This window comes from Molossus molossus, unplaced genomic scaffold (genome assembly GCF_014108415.1).
Source record: "Molossus molossus isolate mMolMol1 unplaced genomic scaffold, mMolMol1.p scaffold_m16_p_19, whole genome shotgun sequence".
Classification (NCBI taxonomy): domain Eukaryota; kingdom Metazoa; phylum Chordata; class Mammalia; order Chiroptera; family Molossidae; genus Molossus; species Molossus molossus.
The window spans coordinates 16,304,578-16,324,388 of record NW_023425354.1 but is presented as its reverse complement, the minus strand read 5'-3'; the positions used below and the strand labels follow the sequence as shown (position 1 = coordinate 16,324,388).

The window sequence follows — 19,811 nt, the reverse complement described above, 5'->3', positions numbered from 1 at the left end:
CTGGTCCACACCCACGTGTGATGGATAAAAATCAGGAGGGACACCTTGGCTGTGAAGGTCCTTCCTGAGGAGTAAGGGTGTCCCCATCCCACACCAGGCACCCAGCTCAGGGTTCCAGTGCCAGGAAGAGAAGTCCCCATAACTTCTGGCTGGAAAACCAGCAGGAGCTGAGGCTGAAAAATGCTGAGGCTGCTGGAGCCCCAGGCAATTCCACTTAAAGGGCCTGCTTTACCTACAAAGGAGTTCCCATAAGATTGTCAGCTGATTTCTCAAAAGAAACTGCAGGCCAGAAAGGAGTGGCAAGAGATATTCCAGGTGATGAAAAGCAACAAATTACAACCAAGGCTACTCTATCCTGCAAAACTATCATTTAGAATCAATGGACATATCAAGAGTTTCCCAGATACGAACAAGCTAAAGGAATTCACCACCACCAAACCAGTATTATATGAAATGTTGAAGGGTCTTCTTGAAGGAGAAGAACAAAAATATGAACAATAAAATGGCAATCAGTACATATTTATCAACAATTTAATCTACCAACAAAATGAGCAAGCAGAACAGAAAAAGACTCATAGATAACGAGAACTTTTTGTTGCTTGCATTGGGTGGGGGCAGGGGAGATGGGTGAAAAGGATAAAGGAATTAAGAAGAACAAATTGGTTGTTAGACTGATGAACAGAACGTCTCAGAAAGAGTACCAAGGCAAATATCAATGCATTGGTATGAGCTCTAACCATTCATTCACCATTTCCTATAGAAAGTGCTGTATCTTTTGAAAGTTTAAAATGTGATAATCCTTGAGTATCTGGCACCTTAAAATTGAAGGAAAGAGATTGAGAATTCACCTCTGTAGTTTGCATATTTGGATATTGAAGAATATTCAATTCTATTATAAAAGACAAAAAACGAAAGGGAAGGGTAAAACTCATAAGATATTTATACCACAGATAGAAGTTGGAAACCTCTAAGACATGTTACACAGACACAATAAGCATAACATATATTTAGGAGCATAGATGGAAAGAAATGGATGGATCAAGTAGACACTAAATATTCAAAATACACTATATGTACATGAACCACCAAATATTAAAGATATATTAAATATACCTGGCACATATAAAACACTCAATATTCATGAAATAGTAATTCAGCTACCCATTGTGGCCCATGTATACTCTGCCCAAGAAAGACAAATAAAATCCACAGTTGCTCAGCAGGCTAACTAGTGAACCACAGCTGTGGCCAAATGCACTTGCCCCTACTTTTCTCTAATAGTAAAAGTGTGTGTCATTAGCCTTGAACACTTTCCATCTATTGGGCCATCTTGCTCAAACCTCATTTCTAGTCTCTGTAAACACTATCTGCAAAGAAAGCTGATGTAGCCAAGAGAGAAATCAATCCATAACTTACCTAACTCGAGACTTAGGTAATGTGGTCCCCTTCCATCCACTTGTGTGCCCGATCCTAAATGTGTTTACTCCCAACTCTTCCCTTTTGCTTAGTGTGTGTTTTAAACTTATTTAATAAACTATGTGATTCAAGCATCTTAATTTGGTCAGTCAGCTTCTCTGTCTCATTATCTCTGGTATAGCCTGCCTGATGAGGGTATTTGAAGGCTACCATTGCATCAAGGTTATTTCCCACTTGACAATACCCAAAATGATCTAAATTCAAAAACTGCCAATCTGAAACTGTCAAGACAAAAAGAAAAATCCATTGGTCACTATTACAAAGATCAACTATAGATGGACATTAAATAATGTAACCAAGATGACTGCCTGGAGCCTCCAAGTTTGTCTAGCCTATATCAAGTTCAAATAAATTGCTTTCATATATAAATGTAAGTTAATCAAAACTCTATCTGTACAAAAAATGGAAAAATATCCTCGGGTGAGGATAAAAAAAAAAAAGCACAAAAAGTTCTTAAGTATTACACCTAACCTTTCAGAGATGTACAGTCTTCTTAAAACAATCCCCAAGGCCTCAATACCATGAAGATTCCTTCTACTTAACAAAGTGGAAAAACATGTTCCTTAAAAGGGCTTAGCTGATCACTTAAAATAAGGCAAATCCTTAACCTATAGACATTTCAAGCATCTAAATAAGAAAAATGAAAAACATTTTAAATGGAACAATTTAGTTTCTCCTTTAAATTACATGCAATATAGCTTAAAAATGAAAAAACATATCAAACTAGTAGCAATACAAATTTCTTAGCATACAATAATACTTATATTGCCCGGCTGGTGTGGCTCAGTGGTTGAGCATCAATCCATGTACCAAGAGGTTGCCAGTTCGACTCCCAGTCAGGGCACATGCCCAAGTTGTGGGCCTGATCCCCAGTGGGGGGCCTACAGGGGGGCGGCCAATCGATGTTCTCTCTCATTGATGTTTCTATCTCTCCCTCTCCCTTCCTCTCTCTCTAAAATTAATTTAAAAAAAATTTTTTTAAAGAGCATACAATACTTATGAAATTAAGCAATACATATAAAAGTTATAGAGACTAAACAGAAACATTTACATTTTATTCCTTATCTGACATTCATCTGTGAATGCAAAATGTCCCCTCAGGGAAAATGGTTTATGCATTTTACTCATGTAAAAATAAATAAATAAATAAATAAATCAGACCCTGCAGTGTACAAATAAAAAGATCCACATTGCTACTTTGGTACCAGAGAATCTCTTCACAAAATGATTCAATGACAACTTTTCTATCCATAAAAAGTGCTTATAAACTCTTCTGACCATAAAAATGATCTTTCATAGAGTTCTAAAGCAGTGGTGCTACCTACTAGTTAAATGACAATAAAGAGTCAAAATCAGCCCTGGCCGGTTTGGCTCAGCGGTTAGAGCGTCGGCCTGCGGTCCCGAGAGACCTGGGTTCGGTTCCCGCTAAGGGCACGTACTTCGGTTGCAGTTTGTCCCCGGCCCTGGTTGGTCGTGCGGATGGCAGCCACTCGATGTGTCCCTTCACATCGATGTTTCTCTCTCTCTCCCTTCCTCTCTCTCCCTCCCGCTCTATCTGTACAAAAAATGGAAAAATGTCCTCGGGTGAGGATAAAAAAAAAAAAAAAAAAAAAAAAAAGCAGCAGCCACATCGAGACTGGTAGGAGGGGCTGGTCCCACACCCACGTGTGGCGGATAAAAATCAGGAGGCTACCTCGGCTAGAAAGGTCCTCCCTGAGGACTGAGGAGTCCCCATCCCAAATCAGGGGCCCAGCTCAGGGATCCTGTGCCAGGAAGAGAAGCCCCCATAACTTCTGGCTGTAAAACCAACGGGAACTGAGCCTCAGGGAGGCTGATGTGGCTGGAGCCCCAGGCAGCTCCTTAAAGGGCCTGCACATGGAGTTATCGGACTCACTCCCTCTAAGCTTGAAGGGGAGGCAGCTTGAGGGGCACCAGAGACATACAGAAAAGAACTGAGCTGTATGGCACTGCAGTGAGGGCTGGAGAGGGGGCTTTCTCCTGGACAGACATGAATTGTTCCTTTGGTGAGCCCTTCCCTGGGGCGGCAGACAGTTGCCATATCTGGGACTCCAGCAACCTGGATCACACTGGTAGCCCCGCCCTGGTGACTCCCTGAGGCCCCGCCCCACCCAACTTTCAGGCCCACCCAACCTGTTGCCACTTGCTTAACCATAGGATTGGCCTGTCTTGGATCCTGCTTCAGGGTTTCCTAAATTCTTTCAAACAAGCAGCATCTGGTCTCAGGTAGAGCCATAACACTCGTTAACTAATACACAGAAACAAACACAGAGAGGCAGCCAAAATGAGGAGACAAAGAAACAGGTCCCAAATGAAAGAACAGAACAAAACCCCAAGAAAAGAACTAAGCGAAATGGAGTTAAGCAACCTAACAGATGCTGAGTTCAAAATACTACTTATAAGGATGCTCAATGAACTTAGTGAGAACCTCAGTGAACTTAATGAGGGCCTCAAGAGCATAAAAAAGGACCAGTCAGAAATTAGGAATGCACAGTCAGAAATGAAGCAGGCATTAACTGAAATAAAGAATAATTTACACAGATTCAATAGTAGAGTACGTAAACCCAAGAAGTAAACCATTGATTTGGAATATAAGGAAGCAAAAAATGCCCAATCAAAACAGTAAGAAAAAAAAAGAATCCAAAAAAATGAGGATAGTGTAAGGAGCCTCTGGGACAACTTCAAGCATGCCAACATTCACATCTTGGGGGTGCCGGAAGGAGAAGAGAGAGAACAAGAAATCAAAAACCTGTTTGAAACAATAATGGCAGAAAACTTTCCTAACTTGGTGAGGGAAACAGACATACAAGTCCCGGAAGCACAGAGAGTCCCAAACAAGATGAACCCCAAGAGGCCCACACCAAGACACATCATCATCAAAATGCAAAAGGTTCAAGACAAAGAGAGAATCTGAAAAGCAGCAAGAGAAAAGTAGTTAGTTACCTACAAGGGAGATCCCATAAGGCTGTCAGCTGATTTCTCAAAAGAAACTTTGCAGGCCAGAATGGAGTGGCAAGAAATATTCAGAGTGATGAAAAGCAAGAACCTACAACCAAGATTACTCTATCCTGCAAAGCTGTCATTTAGAATCGATGGCCATATAAAGAGTTTCCCAGACAAGAAAAAGTTAAAGGAGTTCATCGCCACCAAACTGTTATTATATGAAATGATGAAGAAAAAGATAAAATATATGAACAAACAAAATGGCAATGAATACATATCAATCGACAATGGAATCTACAAACAAAATGAACAAGCAGAACAGAAACATTCTCATAGATACAGAGAACATTTTGTTGGTTGCCAGATGGGAGTGGGGTTGGCGGAATGGGTGTAAAAGGTGAAGGGATTAAGAAGTACAAATTCATTGCTAGACTGACAAACCTCAAAGGGAAAGGGGTTGGGGATGGGAAGAAATAAACCAAAGAACTTATATGCATAACCAATGGACACAGACAATAGTGTGGGAAAAGGCGGGAGGGGGCCGGAGTGGGGAGGAGGGGGTCAACGGGGGAAAAATGAGGAACATATGTAATACATTCAACAATAAAGATTTAAAAAAAAAAAAAGAAAGAAAGCATGACTCATCTATATGTTGTTTACAGGAGACCCACCTCACAACAAAAGACTCACACAGGTTGAAAGTGAAGGGATGGAAAAAATTTTCCAAGCAAACGGAAAGCAAAAAAAAAAGCTGGGATAGCAATACTCATATCTGATAAAATAGATTTCAAAATGAAGACCATAACTAGAGACAAAGAGGCCATTACATAATATTGAAAGGATCTATCCAACAGGAAGATATAACCTTGATAAACATACATGCACCCAATATAGGAGCACCAAAATATATTTAAAATCTTCTGGAGGACTTCAAAGGAGAAATCGACAGCAATACATTCATAGCAGGGGACTTCAACACCCTGTTGACACCAGTGGATAGATCCTCTAGACAAAAAATCAGCAAGGAAACAGAGACTGTAAATGAAGCAGTAGACCAAATGGATTTAATAGATATCTACAGAATATTACACCCCAAAACTACAGAATTCACATTCTTCTCAAGTGCACATGGGACATTCTCAAAGATAGACCACATGATAGGACACAAACTATATCTCTACAAGTTCAAGAAGACTGAAATCATTTCAAGCATCTTCACAGATCACAATGGCATGAAACTAGAAGTCATTTGCAACAAGAACATGCAAAGACATTTGAACACATGGAGGCTAAATAGCATGTTATTAAACAATGAATGGGTTACCGAGGAGATCAAGGAAGAAATTAAAAACTTCCTGGAAACCAATGAAAATGAACACACAACAACACAAAATCTATGGGATGCAGCAAAAGCAGTTCTGAGCGGGAAGTTCACAGCACTACAGGCCTACCTCAAGAAACAAGAAAAAGTTCTAATTGACTGTCTAACCTCACAACTTAAAGAATTAGAAAGCAAACAAAAAGAAAACCCCAGAGCAAGTAGAAGGAAGGAAATAGTAAAGATCAGAGCAGAAATAAATGACTTAGAGACCAAAGAAACAATTCAAAGGATCAATGAAACAAAGAGCTGGTTTTTCGAAAAGATAAACAAGATCGATGGACCCTTAGCTAGACTCACCAAGAAACAAAAAGAGAGCCCTGGCCGGTTTGGCTCAACGGTTAGAGCGTCGGCCTGTGGTCCAGAGAGACCTGGGTTCAGTTCCCACTAAGGGCACGTACCTCGGTTGCAGATTGTCCCTGGCCCTGGTTGGTCGTGCGGGTGGCAGCCACTTGATGTTTCTCTCTCTCTCTTCCTCTCTTCCTCCCACTCTATCTGAACAAAAAATGGAAAAAATGTCCTCGGGTGAGGATAAAAAAAAAAAAGAAAAAAGAAAGAAACAAAGAGAGAGAACCCAAATACACAAAATCAGAAATGAAAGAGGAGAAGTAACAACTGACACCACAGAAATACAAAAGATCGTTAACAGCTACTATGAACAACTATATGGCAACAAATTCGACAATATAAGTGAAATGGACAAATTTCTAGAAATGTACAGTCTCCCAAAACTGGACCAGGAAGAGATAAAAAAACTTGAACAAACCAATAACAACGAAGGAAATTGAAGAGGTAATCAAGACTCTCCCAGCAAACAAAAGCCCAGGACCAGATGGCTTCACTGGGGAGTTTTACCGAACATTTAAAAAAGGACTAACACCCATTCTCCTCAAACTATTTCAAAAAATTCAAGAAGAAGCAAGACTTCCAAACTCATTCTATGAGGCCAGCATAATTCTAATTCCAAAACCAGAAAAAGACACTACAAAGAAAAAAAACTACAGGCCAATATTCCTGATGAACATAGATACCAAAGTCCTGAACAAAATACTAGCAAATCGGATCCAGCAATACATCAAAAAAATTATGCACCATGACCAAGTGGGATTCATTCCAGGCATGCAAGGCTGGTACAATATTCGCAAATCAATAAATGTGATACACCACATAAACAAAATGAAGAATAAAAACCACATGATCATATCAATAGATGCTGAAAAAGCATTCGACAAAATCCAGCATCCATTTGTGATAAAAACGCTCAGCAATGTGGGAATAGAGGGATCATATCTTGACATAATAAAAACCATATATGAAAGACCTATAGCCAACATCATACTCAATGGGCAGAAAGTAAAAACATTTTCCTTAAGAACAGGAACAAGACAGTGATGTCCACTTTCGCCACTCTTATTTAACATAGTAGTGCAAGTCTTAGCCACAGTAATCAGACATGTTGAAAAAATAAAAGGGATCCAAATTGGAAAGGAGGAAGTGAAACGTCATTATTTGCAGATGACATATGATACATAGAAAATCCTGAAGACTCCATTGAAAATCTACTAGATTTAATAAATGCATTTGGCAAAGTAGCAGGATACAAAATTAACGTCAAGAAATTGACGGCATTCTTATACACCAATGATGAACTCACAGAAAGAGAAACTAAAAACAATCCCACTTACCATTGCGGCAAAAAAATTAAGACACCTAGGAATAAACTTAACCAAAGAAGTAAGGGACTTATTTGCAGAAAACTACAGGACATTGATAAAAAAAAAAATAGAGGAAGATATAAAAAAGTAGAAGCACATACCGTGTTCATGAGTTGGAAGAATTAACATCATTAAAATGCCCATAACTACCCAAAGCAATCTATAGATTCAGTGCAATCCCCGTGTAAATACCAACGACATATTTCGCAGAACTATAACAAATATTTGAAAAGTTTATATGGAACCAAAAATGTCCCTGAATGGACACAGCAATTTTGAAAAAGAAGGACAAAGCAGGTGGGATCACAATACCAGATATCAGGTTATACTACAAAGAGACTGTAATCAAAACAGCCTGGTACTGGCACAAGAACAGGCATATAGACCAGTGGAACAAAACAGAGAACCCAGAAATGGACCCAAGGCAATATGCTCAATTATTATTTGACAAAGGTGGCAAGAGCATACAGTGCAGAAAGACAGCCTCTTTAATAAATGGTGTTGGGAAAATTGGACAGCTACATGCAAAAAAATGAAACTAGACCATCAACTTACACCATACACAAAAATAAACTCAAAATGGATAAAAGACTTAAATGTGACCCGTGAATCCATAAAAATTCTAGAAAAAAATGTAGGCATCAAAATTTCGGCCATCATACACAGCAGAATTTTCACTGATACATCACTTAAGGAGACAGAAACAAAGGAAAAAATGAGCACATGGGACTACATCAAACTAAAAAGTTTCTTCACAGCAAAAGAAACAATCATCAAAATGGAAAGGCAACCCACTGTATGGGAGAACATCATTGCCAATGATACATCAGATAAAGGGTTAATTTCCAAAATATATAGAGTGCTCATACAACGCAACAAAAGGAAGACAAAGAACCCAATTAAAAAATGGGCAGAGGAGCTGAATAGACACCGCTCCAAACAGGACATACAAATGGCTAAGAGACATATGAAGAAATGCTCAACATCACTAATCATCAGAGAGATGCAAATTAAAACAACAATGAGGTATCACCTCACACCTGTCAGAACAGCTGCCATCAACAAATCATCAAACAATAATTGTTGGCGAGGGTGTGGATAGAAGGGGACTCTAGGACACTGCTGGTGGGAATGCAGACTGGTGCAGCCACTATGGGAAACAATATGGTGTTATCTCAAAAAATTAAAAATTGAACTTCCATTTGACCCAGTGATCCTGCTTCTAGGAATATACCCTAAGAAGCCTAAAACACCAATCAGAAAGATATATGTACCCCCATGTTCATAGCAGCACTATTTACAATAGCTAAGATCTGGAAACAGCCCAAGTGTCCATCAGTAGACAAATGGATAAAAAAGCAATGGTACATATACACAATGGAGTACTATGCAGCTGTAAGAAAGAAAGATCTCTTATCCTTTGGGATGACATGGAGGGACCTGGAAAGTATTATCCTAAGTGAAGCAAGCCAAGCAGAAAAAGACAAATACCACATGATCTCACTTATATATGAAATATAATGAATATAACAGTCTGAGGAATAGGGTAGACCCAGAAACATGGAAGTAGGGTACAGACTAACAACCCTCAGAAGAGAGGGTGGTGGGGTTGGGAAGAGATAAACCACAGAACTTATATGCATGTATGCATAACCAATGGACATGGACAACAAAGCCGGGGACGGGACAGGGGGAATGGGGAGGAGGGTGCCAATGGGGTTAAAAAGGAGAAAAATCTGTAACAAAAAATAACAAAAAACATAGTTCAAATGGTCTTGGCCAGTGTTGCTCAATGGTTAGAGTGTCAGCCCGAGCACCAAAGGGTCTCAGGTTAGATTCTTGGTCAAGGATATGTACCTGGGTTGCAGGTTCGATCCTCGTGCAGGTAAGTTCAGGAGGCAACTGATCGATGTGTCTCTCTGACACATCTCTCTCTCTCTCTCTCTCCACCCTCCTCTCCCCCCTCCTTTCCACTCTCTAAAAATCAATGGAAAAAGTATCTCAACTGAAGATTAATAACAAACAGAAACAAAAATCAGAGTGAGTCTAAAAATAAGAAAAAAAAATCATGAAGAAAAAGATAGGCAACAAAGAAAGTTGAGTTTAGATTCAAATTACTGCAAGTTTCAAAGGTGTAATTTATAAAAATGGAAAAGAATGTTCCTGTTCCCTTCAACTATAAAATACCAAACTGCCTCTAAGAATAAAATCCCATACACATAAATAGTCCTGTTATATAATTAACATTGCTTGAAAACGTTTTAGTCTTTTAGACTGTCGGGTCAAAAACAGTGATAGAACAGTCAGGCAATGCCTTAATTAATAAAGAAAGTAAACAATATATGATGTTTAGAAAACTGTAATTCCCCTGTTGCTTCTGACCCTAAGAAGCTAATCATGGTAACCCCTACATGATTTTTTAAAGGCAAAAGAAACAATAAATATTCCCCTACCTTGTAAGATGGCAAGAAACACAAAATTCCTTGGCTCACAGTCTGGCACACAGATAACAAAAGTGCTCCCACTTCATCCTGGAACTCAAATGTTTCTGTGTGCTGGAAAGTAGCACAGAGATTCCGACCCTTGGGGCCTGACCCAATGGTGCCAACCCAAACCTAGAATATAAATATATCAGCATTAGAGTTATGCCTAAATTAGGCAGGCAAATTAGAATTTAATTGAGAGCCTTAATTATATACATGTTAAAAGATCAAACAACAAGTTTAGAGGAAATTTATTTTTAAATTCCCTTTAAATAATTTTATATAGATTTAATTTATAGTTTTACTTTTAGACAGATCATTGAATTCTCCAAGGATGAAAGCAAAAAGGGTTTCACTTATCTATTCCCTAAATGGCTTTTCACAATTAAGCATGTAACACAATTTTGTTGGATGATTTAACAAATGAAATGGGTAAATCAAAAATAGTTGTAAAATATTAGAGGTAAGGGTTGGTATGATTTGCTATAGGCAAGTTTCTAAGACTCAACTATGACATAAACGACTCTTTCACTGAAGTTCAAAGATCTATAGTCATAAAAAAAAAAAAGAAAAATCAAACACATCAAATATTACAGTTCTATGCAATTTCTCTAAACTCATACAGATCTAGCCTAGTGTAGTTAATTTGATTAAGAGAAAGAACAGCCTGGCCTGTGTGGCTCAAAGAATTGAATGTCGTCTCATGGATTGAGAGGTCCTGGTTCGATTCCTGGTCAGGGCACATGCCCAGGTTGCGGGCTCGATCCCCAGTGCAGGGTGTACAGAAGGCAACTGATAAATGTTTCTTCCACATCACTGTTTCTATCTCTCTCTCTCTTCCTCTCTCTCTAAAAAAAAAATCAATAAAAACATATCTTTTTAAAAAAGAGAAAAACAGCCCTGGCCAGTTTGGCTCAGCGGTTAGAGTGTCGGCCTGCGGTCCGGAGAGACCCGGGTTCGGTTCCCGCTAAGGGCACGTACTTCGGTTGCAGTTTGTCCCCGGCCCTGGTTGGTCGTGCGGGTGGTGGCCACTCGATGTGTCCCTTCACGTCGATGTTTCTCACTCTTTCTCCCTTCTTCTCTCTCCCTCCCACTCTATCTGTACAAAAAAAATGGAAAAATATCCTCGGGTGAGGATAAAAAAAAAAAAAAAAAAGAGAAAAACAAACTATATTAGTAATCTGCTGACAATACAAACACTTCAGATCGCCCTGGCAGGTTTGGCTCAGAGGTTAGAGCGCCGGCCTGCGGTCCGGAGAGACCCGGGTTCCGTTCCCGCTAAGGGCATGTACCTCGGTTGCAGTTTGTCCCCGGCCCTGGTTGGGTTATGCGGGTGGCAACCACTCGATGTGTCCCTTTCACGTCGATGTTTCTCTCTCTCTCTCTCTGTCTCCCTCCCACTCTATCTGAACAAAATATGGAAAAATGTCCTCGGGTTAGGATTAAAAAAAACCAATAAAATAAAAAACAAACACTTCAGATTGATGAAAAATATAATAGTACTATATATTCTGAAATAATATGAGATTTGCAAGGTGAGATCTGATGGACACCACATTAACCAACTATTACTTAAATGATCAACTAGTAATATGAAAACCCGACACTATGTTTCCTGATATAATGCAATGAAAAGTATACCTGTATAGTATTCTGACCGAACTATTTAACCTAAATCTTATCATGAAGAAACAATCAGATAAATCAAGATTATAAACCATTCCTCAAGAAAACTAGTGACATGAATTCTTTATAAAATGTCACGAACACACACAAAAAGGGGGGGGGGGGCAAGAAAACTGTTTTACAGACCAGAGAGACATGAAAAACAAATGCAATATATAATACTTGTTTGAATCCTGGATTAACAATAAAAAAATAAATAGGTTAAAAGGCTTTTTTTTTTTTTTTTTTTTTGTTAATCCTCATCTGAGGCTATTTTTCCATTGATTTTTAGATAGAGTGGAAAGGAAGAAGAGAGGGGGAGAAAAGGAGGGAGAGAGACACAAAGAGAGAGAGAGAAACATTGACATGAGAGAGACACATTGATTGGTTGCCTCCAGCACGACCCCGAATGGGGCCAGGGATCAAACCTGCAACCCAGGTATGTATGTGCCCTTGAAACCACGACCCTTAGGTTTATGGGGAGATGCTCTAACCACTTAGCAAACCGGCCAGGGCTAAAATACATTTTGAAAGTAACTGGAGAAATATAAATACTGACTTGCCCTGGCTGGTTTGGCTCAGCAGTTAGAGCATTGGCCAGAGGACCAATGAGTTCCAGGTTCGATTCCGGTCAAGGGCACGTACCTCTGTGGCGGTTCATCCTGGCCCTGGTTGGGGTCATTTGGGAGGCAATCAGTCGATATGTGTCTCTCTCACATCAATGTTTCTCTCTCTCCTTTTCACTCTATCTGAACAAAAATGGAAAAAATATCCTTGGATGAGAATTTTTTTAAAATTGACTCTATTGTATCAAGATTAAATTTAAAAACTAAATGATCAGGATATTGTGATTATGCAGAATTGTGTACTTGTTCTTAGGAGAGACATGTTAAACTAATTAAGGGTAAAGTGTCATGTTTACAAATTACTTTTTAACAGTTCATAAAAATGTGCTATATATGTATTACATACATATTACATATATATTGCATACACACATATGTAATGTAATTTTTAACATTCTACAATATTCTTCTCTCTCTCATATATATGCAAAATGTTCACAATCGATGAATCTAGGTGAAGAGTATAAGATGTTCACTATATTAATACTATTGTTCTACTTTTCTGAAGTTTATAGTCTTTAAAATAAAAATCTGGCCCGGCCTGTGTGGCTCAGTAGATTGAGCTCAGTCCCATGGACAGAGATTCCAGTTTGATTCCTAGTCAGAGCATGTGCCAGGGTTTCAGGCTGGATCCCCAGTAGGGGGCCAGTAGGAGCCACCCGATCAATGTGTATCTCTCTCACATTGATGTTTCTATCTCTCTCTTCCTTCCTCTCTCTCTAAAAAAAACCAATAAAAACATTTTTAAAACCTGTAGAAAATAAAAATCTGGGGGAATCAACAAATGAGAGAACAAACAAAATGTGGTATATACATACAATGAAATATTATTCATCCTTAAAAAGGAAGGAAATTATGATTTTGTTGCTATACGAATAAACCTTGAAAAACATCATGCTAAGTGAAATGAGCTAATCACACACAAAAATAAATGCCTTATTATTCTACTTATATTAGGTATCTAAATTATAAAGTCATATAAACAGAAAGCAGAATAGTAATTACCAGGATCTCGGAGGAGGGGGGAAATAGAGAATTATTGTTTAGGGAAAGAGAAAAGTTCTAGAGATTGGTTGTACAACTCTGTGAATATACTTAACAAGACTGAACTGTACACTTAAAATAGTTAAGATAGTAAATTTTACATTATATGTATTTTACCCAATTAAAATAAAAAAATACATTTTTAAAAAGTTGAGGGAAAATATTATAGTATAAGAGAATTCCGCTGAACTAGCATTATTATTATAATTCAGTGACATTACTGGTTAAATGAACTTTTGTGCAGTAGACTGAGAACATAAAGCTTATTTGTAGTCTCATATATGCTGAATTTACTATTAACTTTCCATATTTACTTCAGCCTTTAAAGAGAGCAACTTTAAAATGTGGAACATTTATTTTTCTTTTGCTATTGTTTATAGCAATGTTTGTAAACAGGAGCACTGACATTTTGGAAAGCACAATTCTTAGTTATACAGGATCTTATCACTCAGGCTCTCAACTACTAAATGCCAGTAGTACCTCCCAAATAACTGTGAGAAACAAAAATCTCCCCACAAATATACCTTGGTTGAAAATTATATCTTCATATAGAATTAGAATAGTGTTAGGAACAAAGATGGTGTTAAACATGCAGTTAACTACTTTAAATTACTTCATAAAAAGAAACAGAAGACAGATCAACAAACGACAATTAAAACAATCCTAGGAAAACTAAATTAACATTTATATGGTTCTGTTATAAAAAATTAAAATCTTAGCGCCGGCCGGTTGCTCAGTGGTTAGAGCATCGGCCTATGGTCCACAGAGGCCCGGGTTTGGTTCCTGCTAAGGGCATGTACCTTGGCTGCAGTTTGTCCCTGGTCCTGGTTGGGTCGTGCGGGTGGCAGCCACTTGATGTGTCCCTTTCACGTCGATGTTTCTTTCTCTCTCTTCCTCTCTCTCTCTCCCGCTCTGTCTGAATAAAAAATGGAAAAGTGTCCTCGGGTGAGGATAAAAAAAAATCTTAAGGCACAGGACTCATAAAATTTCTAACTCATTTCAGATACTCACACATATGCTGAACACTTGCTAACTAATGCCAGATATTAATCTAGGTGCATTGGAAGAATGTGGACATAAAAAGAATAAGGATACACCATAGCCTAATGGAAAAGAGAAATACATAAACAAATAATTCAACAATAGAAATTATGGTAAAGAAGTTGAATTTTGTTTTAGTTTTAATTTACATTAAAAAACACTAAAAGTAGCCCGGCCAATGTGACTCAGTGGTTGAGTGTCAACCTATGCACCAAGAAGTCGCCAGTTTGATTCCCGGTCAGGGCACATGCCCAGGTTGTGGGCTCAGTCTCTAGTGGGGGTCATGCAGGAGGCAGCCAATAGATGTTCTCTCTCACCAATGTTTCTCTCTCTCTCTCCCATCCTCTCTCTCTAAAATCAATAAAGATAAAAAAAATTTTTAAAACCACTAAAACTTAAGTGAGGAAATTGCAGTACAGTCTTTGCATCCAAAATGTATATTTTTACTCACTGGGTTGAAGGAATGCATTTATTAGTACTTCCTTTTTGTTGATACTATCAAGTAGCTAACAGATTTTATTTTATTCTAAAACTGAAATGATGAATTTTCTATCAGGATCTGTTTGTTTGCTAGTACTTAGGTATCTTCCAATTTGTTTATGTAGAATTATATTGAAGTAGAAAGACTGAAATCTTTCAAAAAGAAATTCTAACCTGTGAGTTATTAATGACATGATTAGCTTCCAGTTGGATAGTAAATGTAACACCAAGTTCTGATGAAAAAGATTTCATTGGTGATAATGTCCCAGATGTCAAAACAATCGTCCACACTTTGCCATTAATATCTGAAAAGGCCTAGGAGGAAACATTAGATATATATAAAATCATCTTTAAAAGAGTCAGACACATTTATTTAATTGTTTGTATTGAGTTAGACGATAGAATTTTCACATGTAACAATCAGCTTACCACAGCTGGATTTAAGCACCAAAAGTTTAGCACATGAACTGCAGTTTTCTGTCGTAAACGTTTCTTATTTTTTGGTGGAGTAAAGAGCCCATTTTTATCTGAAATATCAGTGTAATTTATCCAACAATAAGTCTGTTGAATAGCAACTTTATAATCATCTGCAAACCTAAATGAAAGTAAAATGGTAATTAAATGGCAAAATTTTATAAAACATATAATGTCTCAGCTTCATACAACATAAGAACTGATTAGTATATTAGAACTAAATTGAGAGTCCTGGTATAATCCCACTCAAAGATTACATTTTCCCTACAAAACACCCACATCTAATTAAATTCAGTAACTCTGACAGAAAATAAGCCTTTAAGTCTTAGAAGCAACCCCCTCTTGCAGAAATTAGATATCATCTAACCATCAACACTTTACTGCTTTCCCTCCCTATATTCAAACACTAAATAAATCATGGCAGAACCAGAATTAAAACCCAAGCCTCCTAACTCCTAGTTCAGAGTTCTTTGCATTCTGTGTTACATCATTAGTTACAAAGCAGATAACAGAATTATTACTAAAAAAAAGCTAAAGAAGCCTTTTATACTTTGTTATTACGTGAGAAAATAGAAAAGCAATTTTTACTGAAAGTTTTAAAAGTTTAGGAGACTAATTATAAAAACTTTAAGTTCCTTTAAGATCTGAGTCTCAGTCTTCACCTATTTCTAACAAAGGTACTAATCCAGATGACCTTTCGTCATTTTATAATTTCTTTCAATAAGAGGCTATAAACACCTAGGCTTAAATGGTTAATTTTGCCCTTAGTGAGATCAGGTGTCAAAGTTCAAGCCAGTAACTCTACAATCTGTGGAGAGAAGTTTATAAAAATATTGAAAGCTGCCCTGGCCAGTTTGTTTCAGCGGTTAAAGCATCTGCCCACTGATCAAAGACCTCAGGTTCGATTCTGGTCAAGGGCATGTACCTTGGTTGTGGGTCAGTCCCCGGCCCTGGGACCTGGTTGAGGTCATGCGGGATGCAACCAATTGATGTGCCCCTCTCTCTCTCTCTCTTTTTTTTTTATCCTCACCCGAGAACGTTCCTCCCATTTTTTTGTTCAGATAGAGTGAGAGGGAAAGAGAGGGAGAGAGAGAGGAACATCGACGTGAAAGGGACACATTGAGTGGCTGCCATCTGCACGACCAACCAGGGCCGGGGACAAACTGCAACCAAGGCACGCGCCCTTAGAGGGAACCGAACCCAGGTCTCTCTGGACCGCAGGCCGACGCTCTAACCGCTGAGCCAAACCGATGTGCCTCTCTCTTGCATTGATGTCTCTCTCCTCCTCGCTCTCTCCCTCCCTTCCTGCTTTCCACTCTATCTGAAGATGAATGGAAAAATATCCTCAGGTGAGGATTACTAAATATATATATTGAAAGCAAAAAACTATAAAACCTATAGAAGAAAACACAGGGGAAAATCTTCATGACATCAGATTTAGCCATGTTTCTTGGATATACCAATACCACAAATAAATAGATTTACTTCAAAAAATTAAATAAATTGAACTTCAAAAATTTTAAACTTTTGTATATCAACGGACACTATCAAGAGAGTAAATATTTAAATAACTTCTACAGCCCTGGCCAGGTGGCTCAGTTGGTTGGAACATCTTTCTGTACACCAAAAGGTTTCAGGTACAATTCTGGTCAGGGTACATACCTAGGTTGTGGGTTCAATCCCCAATCAGGGCACCTAGAGGAGGCAACCAATTGATGTTTCTCTCTCACATCAATATGTCTCTCTCTCTCTCTTTCTCTTTAAAATTCAATGGAAACATGTCCTTGGGTGAGGATTAGAAAAAAATTTAAAAATATAAAAAAAATAACTCCTATAATTCAACAACAACAAAAAACACAATTCAAAAATAAGCAAAGGATTTGAATATTTCCACAATAAAGACATACAAATGGACAATAAGCACATGATAAGATGTTCAACATCTCTAGCCAATAGGAAAATATAAGCCAAAACAACAGGAGATGCCACTATACCCATTAGAATGGCTATTATTAAAAAAAAAAAAAAAGAACAAGTGTTGGCAAGGATGTAGAGAAGTTGAAACTCTTATGCATAACTTTGAGAATCTAAAATGTATGGCTGCTATGAAAAACACTATGTTGGTTCCTCAAAATCTTAAATACAAAATTACCATATTTGGTAATTTGGATCCTGCAATTCCACTGCTAGGTATGTACCCAGAAGTGAAAGCAAGAACTCAATATGATACTTGTACATAAATGTTCACGGCAGCATTATTGACAATTGGCAAAAGGTGTAAACAATCAAAATGTATGACAACATAGGAATGGATAAACAAAATGTGGTATATACATACAATAGAATATTATTCAGTCATTAAAGATAATAATATTCTGATATATGTTATAACATGGATGAACCTTGAAAAGTGAAATAAGCCAGACACAAAAGAACAAATATATATGATTCCACTTATATGAGATACCCAGAAAGGGCAAGTCCATAGAGATGTAAGTAGAATAGAGGTTCTACTTTCATAGAGGCTGTGAAGAAAGAGAAATAGGAAATACTTGGGAAATACTGTTCAAGGGTATAGAGTTCCTATTTGGGATGATGGAAAAGTTCTGGAAATGGTTAGTGGTGATGGTTGTACAACAATGTGAGTCTACTTAATGCTACTGAAATGTTCAATTAAAAATGGTTAAGATGATAAATTTTATGTTATACATAATACCACAATTTAAAAAACAAAACAAAACCCTGGAACCAGGCAGCACTATAACTTAACAAGGGGTAGTGAGTTGACTGCTTTTCATTTTCCACAATTCATCAAATATTAGCTTTATATAATAAGGAAGAGACTGTCTAACACTAGAAGGAACATATGTAAACTATATTTAAGAGAAAACAAATGGTTACGATTAGTCCTTGAGGACTATAAATTTAAGGCTAAATTAGTGGGTTACTGATTTCAATACTCATTTCCATTAATAAAAACTAATTTCAATTAATCTTAATCTGTGCCAATAAGAGCAATATTTATACTACTTGTTTATGATTACCCTATGTACTCACACAAAATAAGAATGTATTAAACACATGCTAACACCCAATAAGGCTAATAGGTTTAAGAGAAAAAATACAGATCAGATATTTTCATTTACCTGCTATTTTGCCTAAAAAGATAGTCAAGCACCATAAAAAGTCCTTTGAGCATTATTTGAGTTGAAGCACTAATAATAGGTACTTCTCTTGCCTCCTCTTTACCATGAATCGATAAAACTTTTTCTTCTTTTTGAAGGACAGCAGAAAAATGTCCCTATAAGAAATTACAACATTAAGTATACTAGGAAGGGGTGGGGGGAGAGTGAAGAAATAAAATGAACTTGCCAGAACTATAACGAAACCCAAACAAAACATACATTGAAATTTTAGGCAAACGTTATCAATACACAAGTGCTAACACCAGCTTTAGATTCCCAAATTATCTTTAAGGACATTTAATAAAATTACTTATTTAGGCAGTTCATTACTTCCTCAGACAATTGTTATTATTTGGTGTTCTTCAAAAGTAATAAACTTCATAAAAATGTACCTACCAAATGGTTTCTCTAAGGAGCTTTGAAGAGTTGATATGCTACCTAAATGCCTGAATTATTTCTAGAGTGCTTAGAATAATATGACTATATTACAAAAAAAATTAAAAGGATAACTCAAAGCTAATTCTAAAATTCAAATGGCAGAGTAACGCCAAGAATAGCCAAGATCATTTCAAAGGAAAATAACAAAGTGAGGAGATAAGCACAGCATTTTTCTAACAGTAATAAACAAATATGAAAGGTTAGATAACAGAATCATAGAATAGAGTATAAAAATAAATTCACACATGAATGAAAATTAGATATGTGACAGAAATGACATTACAAGTAGAGGAAAATGACGAACTGTAGTAAATTATGGTGAGAAAATTCACTATCCAAACAGGAAATCAAAGTAGATTTCCTACCTCACAAGATAAACAAAAACAAATAACAGATTGATTGAAACCCCTTACAAAAACATACTTTAATACTTTTATTTTATTTTATTTTATTTTTTATCCTCACCCAAGGACTTTTTCCATTTTTTGTACAGATAGAGTGGGAGGAAGAGAGAGAGAGAAACATCGATGCGAAAGTGGCTGCCACCCGCACGACCATCCAGGGCCGGGACAAACTGCAACCGAGGTACATGCCCTTAGCGGGAACCGAACCCGGGTCTCTCTGGACCGCAGGCGGACGCTCTAACCGCTGAGCCAAACCGGCCAGGGCTACTTTAACACTTTTAGAAGAAAATGTAACACATGATAAGGAAAGACTGTGGAAACTAAACTCAAATATGACAACTTAAAAAAACACTGATACATTTTTAAAAAATACTAAAATTTAAAAAATCTTTTGAAAAAATACACAATAAACAAACCATAGACACAAGAATCTACATTCAA

The 19,811-nt window shown here is 37.4% G+C and overlaps 1 protein-coding gene across 2 annotated transcripts in view; it reads right to left on the bottom strand.

Moving 5' to 3' along the window:
• Window positions 1-19,811, bottom strand: part of BRIP1 (BRCA1 interacting protein C-terminal helicase 1) — a 141,399-nt gene that overhangs the window by 54,337 nt on the left and 67,251 nt on the right. For both annotated transcript variants that reach the window (XM_036269431.1, XM_036269432.1), the window contains 4 exons: window positions 18,490-18,644; window positions 15,299-15,464; window positions 15,044-15,184; window positions 9,984-10,145 (listed from right to left, as the gene is read on the bottom strand). In XM_036269431.1, the coding sequence (XP_036125324.1) occupies window positions 9,984-10,145; window positions 15,044-15,184; window positions 15,299-15,464; window positions 18,490-18,644 (624 nt within the window). The remainder of the gene's footprint in view (window positions 1-9,983; window positions 10,146-15,043; window positions 15,185-15,298; window positions 15,465-18,489; window positions 18,645-19,811) is intronic.